This window comes from Nansenia antarctica (genome assembly GCF_963989245.1).
Source record: "Nansenia antarctica genome assembly, chromosome: 8".
Classification (NCBI taxonomy): domain Eukaryota; kingdom Metazoa; phylum Chordata; class Actinopteri; order Argentiniformes; family Microstomatidae; genus Nansenia; species Nansenia antarctica.
The window spans coordinates 36405861-36410860 of NC_137678.1; the positions used below are offsets into that span (position 1 = coordinate 36405861).

The 5000-nt window shown below is 49.3% G+C and overlaps 1 protein-coding gene across 1 annotated transcript in view; it reads left to right on the forward strand.

Moving 5' to 3' along the window:
- trhde.1 (thyrotropin releasing hormone degrading enzyme, tandem duplicate 1) overlaps positions 1–5000 on the forward strand; it is a gene marked incomplete at both ends in the record, with an annotated part of 186691 nt that overhangs the window by 6039 nt on the left and 175652 nt on the right. The window contains one exon of the mRNA XM_080538307.1: positions 2601–2874. Within this exon, the coding sequence (XP_080394433.1) occupies positions 2601–2874 (274 nt within the window). The remainder of the gene's footprint in view (positions 1–2600; positions 2875–5000) is intronic.

The following is a 5000-nucleotide window of genomic DNA, read 5'->3' on the forward strand; positions in this document are numbered from 1 at the left end:
GCGGCGTACAGGGATGAGGTGGAGCAGCTGGGCAAGCTGTGCAAGGTTAACAACCTGCTGCTGAACCAGTCAAAGACCCAGGAAATCATCGTGGACTTCAGGAGGAACAAATCTGAGGTCCAGCCCCTGCTCGTCGATGGAGGGAGCGTGGAGAGAGTCTCAACCCTCCGATTCCTGGGGGTGCACATACAGGATGACCTGTCCTGGAAGACCAACACAGCAGCCATCATCAAGAAGGCACAACAGCGGCTCTACTTCCTGAGAGTCCTCAGGAAATACCACCTCAAACAGGAGCTGTTTGTGACCTTCTACCGCTGCACAGTGGAGAGCATCCTCACCTACTGCATCAGCGTGTGGTTCTCCAGCTGCACAGCCGCAGAGAGGAAAGCGCTACAGAGAGTCGTGAGATCGGCCCAGAAGATCATCGGCGCCCCCCTCCCCTCTCTGGAAGAGCTGTACAACACACGCTGCCTCAGGAAGGCCTCCAAGATCTCCAGAGACCCATCCCACCCTGGGAACGAACACTTTGTTCGGCTGCCCTCGGGCAGGCGGTTCAGGACCATGTCCGCATGGACAAATAGACTGAAGCTCAGCTTCTACCCCAGGGCCATTCAGGCCCTGAACACAGCAAAGACCTAGGTTCTAGGCCCTGGACAATCTAGACAATTTGATGGCAGCTACTAGATTGTAATCAAGTGCAATACTGAAACACAACTGTGAACATTTCAAACCCGCAAACTGCGACACTTTAAATGAATGTGCAATAATACTATGTGCAATATGACAAACCTCGGGTACATAAGGTTCAGAGATAGGAAAGAGTTAGGATATTTATAGCATAGCATAGAGTACAGCACAGTGTTTTATTTGTATAGTATAGTATAGTGGATAGTGTATATAGCCTTTATTTATGTAAACCAGCTCTTTTCCCTTCTTGTTTTTAGTATTTATTTTTTTTCCTAGCACCAGGGGAGCCCCTCCTCCCAAATGTCGTTGTATGGTACCTGTACTATATCAATGACAAAAAAGACCATTCATTCATTCATTCATTCATTCAAAAGCTGCCGATTTATTTATCTCATAATAGACACTGAAGAAGAGTTAGTAGTTAGCTAGCTAGTAGTATTTGTGTTATTTTCAGTCCGTTGGCTGTGTTGTGGAGAAAGACATTCCTCAAATGTAATCTGAACACAAATGCTGGGGCCAGCCACACACATACACCTACACCCACACAGCAGAGCCCAGACAGTCTCTTTAATCACTGAGCAACACCGCGGCCGCCGCTGTTAAAGCCGACAGAACGCGGCCACTGCTCACAGACAGACGATGGAAGAGAGGTCTCCTCCTCTTCCTCTTCCTCCCCCTCCCCCCACCCTCCCCCACCCTCTCCCTACCCCTTGCCTCCCTCCCTCCCTCCCTCCTTTCTCAGTGATCTAGGGCAGCTTTGATATCCAGCAGTCTCATTAGGACCTTGTACTGGAGATGTTGAAGCTCTCTGTATTTCTGCCTTTTCGTATCCAAACTCCTGATATGGTTCCTTGTCTCTGCCAGTGTGTGTGTGTGTGTGTGTGTGTGTGTGTGTGTGTGTGTGTGTGATTCTCCTCAGTAATATGATGGTGATTATGGCCTGCCAATCACTCACTGTTACTTACTGTGACACAGCGTGCGCTCTCTCAATTCAGTGTGTGTGTGTGTGTGTGTGTAGGGGGAGATTAAATGATTAGTGTGACATCCGTGGTGGCAAGACTTCCTCCTCTCCTCTCCTTTCCTCTTCCCTCCTTCCCTCCCTCCTCTCCTCTCCTTTCCTCTTCCCTCCTTCCCTCCCTCCTCTCCTCTCCTCTCCTCCTCTCTCCTCCCCTCCCCTCCCCTCCTCTCCTCTCCTCCCCTCTCCTCTCCTCCTCTCCCCTCCTCTCCTCTCCCCTCCCCTCCTCTCCTCTCCTCTCCTCTCCTCTCCTCTCCTCTCCTCTCCTCTCCTCCTCTCCTCTCCTCTCCTCTCCTCCTCTCCTCTCCTCTCCTCTCCTCTCCTCTCCCCTCCCCTCCCCATCCCTCCTCTCCTCCTCTCCTCTCCCCTCCCCTCCCCTCCCCTCCCCTCCCCACAGCAGAGGAATCTGGAGGTGTCAGAATCGTTTCTAAGTGATTAACGACGCCGGCAGGCGATGTAGGGCAGGCTGTCAGCCAGGCCCCTCCCCCCAGCCTGTCCCCTCCCCCCAACCAGGCTCCTCCCCCCAGCCTGGCCCCTCCTCCCAGCCTGGCCCCTCCCCTTACTTGCTCCACAGGGGCTACCTGCACCACAGGGCCCACCTGCACCACAGGGCCTACCTTCCCCACAGGGCCCACCTGCACTACAGGGCCTTACCTGCACCACAGGGCCCAGCTGTCCCAGTGTGAGCCCACAGCGCATCAGTATTCAGATGTCAGTGTGTGTCTATATTCACACGTCGTATCATCTCTCAAGCGATGAGCCAAGGTGAAATTACTTTCTTTCCGAGAGTAACTCCTGGCTCGTTTTAAAATAGGTTCGTATTTCCTCCTTATCTAATGTGAAACCCCCTCTCTCTCCCGCTCACCCTCCCCCCCCTCCCCCCACTCCCTCTCCTCAGGTACATGGCGGTGACCCAGTTCTCACCCATCCACGCCCGGAAGGCGTTCCCGTGCTTCGACGAGCCCATCTTCAAGGCCACGTTCCGGGTCACGCTGCGTCACGACTCCGCCTACCTGTCGCTGTCCAACATGCCCGTCGACGCCTCCGTCGCCCACGACGACGGCTCTGTGACCAATCAGTTCGCCAGGACCCCTCGCATGTCCACCTACTACCTGGCCTGGGCCGTCTGCAACTTCACCTACAGGGAGGCCACCACGGAGGGAGGCGTTGTGGTGAGTACCTCCTAGCTCCTAGCTCCTAGCTCCTAGCTCCTAGAGCATACCTCCTAGACCCTAGCTTCTAGCTCTTACCTCCTACCTCCTAGATCTTAGATCCTACCTCCTACCTCCTAGCTCCTACCTCCTAGACCATACCTCCTAGACCCTAGCTCCTACCTCCTAGACCCTATCTCCTAGATCCTACCTCCTACCTCCTAGACCCTATCTCCTAGATCCTACCTCCTAGCTCCTAGACCCTAGCTCCTACCTCCTAGCTCCTACCTCTACCTCCTAGATCCTACCCCCTAGCCCCTAGACCCTAGCTCCTACCTCCTAGCTCCTAGACTCTACCTCCTACCTCCTAGACCCTACCTCCTACCTCCTAAACCCTACCTAATATCTCCTTCCTCATAGATCCTACCTCATACCTCCTAGACCCTACCTCCTACTTCCTAGACCCTACCTCCTACCTCCTAGACCCTACCTCCTAGCTCAGGGGTGGGTAATCATTTTTCACTGGGGGGCACATGCGACTGAATGCCTTTGACACCCAAGGACATTCTGTCATGTCTTAACCATTAGATTCGATTACAGAAAATATATTGCTGTAATTTGTAAGTAAAAGTCACTACACATTTTATGTGAATGAAATCATTATATATATTATATATATTCACTATGAAATGACACTTTATGAAACAAAACAGAAATACAGATTCTACAGTTGGTTTTCAATAAAGAAAAATAAGTTTAAAAAAAATGGAAACCTATCTATATCCGTACCAAGTCCACTGAACATGAACAGGTGTATTTAAGTGCATCCAAACATCCACATTTGATAATGTAGCCATGACAACCCTCCCATAAAAACATTGTGGAAGGAGCTAAGTCTCTGATGGGCTTGAACAGGTGCCCTGAAGACAGATGTAATTCCTGATGTTCTATGCGCAGCACAGCCCCAGAGGAGAGGCTGTACATCTCATGTACAAAGAGGCCCTTGCCTTGTAATTTTGTATTCAGTTCATTCATGAAAGCAGTCACATCGACAGCAAAGGCCAAATCAGCCAGCCAGCCAGTCCGCATTGGTTAGTTCAGGGATGTCCTTTCCTTTCTTCTGACGAAAGTCCTTCATTTCCAATTTCATGTCCCACACTCTTTTCAGCGCCTTTCCCAATCTGAGCCACCTGCTCCTCCAACAGTGCAACAAACTGTCTGCGATTTGAGGGTGTGTTCTCACTAGAACATTTGCTTCACTTGGAATCAGAGTTTAGGATAAAATTTGCTTTGCTCTGCGTCGTTTGGAGCTGTGAGAACGCGCATTCGAAGTCACTCCCGGAGCAAACAGCCGACGGATGCTCCGCATGAAAAGGGTGGTTTCGCTCCGATTAGAAAAGACGCATCGAGGCAACAGCGCATGCGTGTTGATCTGGATAAGAGCGGGACGAACAGGCAATTTAAAAAAATTCTGACCAATCAACTACCACGTCTGTTGCTTCGATTGCGTATGTTACTTTGTTTACATAAAGGGCTGTGAGAACGCAAATCAGAGAAATAATTTATGCAACAATGTTGCAATCTCATCCACTTGCTCCGTGTCATGATTCGGATTTTCATGTGAGAACATGACCTAAAGCTCTTGCTCTAATAAAGTTTACTATTTTAGTTAGACAACGTCAACCACATGGTTCATTTTCAAGACTAACTTACATAGCACTTCCTGATGAATAATGCAATGTACAAAATACCGGTTTCTGATCTGGGTTGATTTCAGACACTTTATCCTGCATCCTCTTCAACAGACCTACATTTTCTCCCCGTCTAATTAGGACAACCATCGGTTGTAACTAGGGCTGGGCAAACGATCAAAATTTCTTTTTCGATAATCACAAGAATTAACGATCAATTATCGATTAATTGATAAGCTTTTTTTTCATAAAAAAATAAAAAAATAAAAAAATAGGGCAGAAATAACAAGCATGTTTTCCTCGGGGAAAAAAACTTTCTTTTGTATTCCATCCAGGCATTCCATTTCACAAAGCATTTCGAAAGAAAAAAATATCTGCGAGCCATAACGTTAGCCCAGTAGGCCCACACGCTGAGTTGCTATTGCACACATTCATTCATTCACATTCAAACTAGAC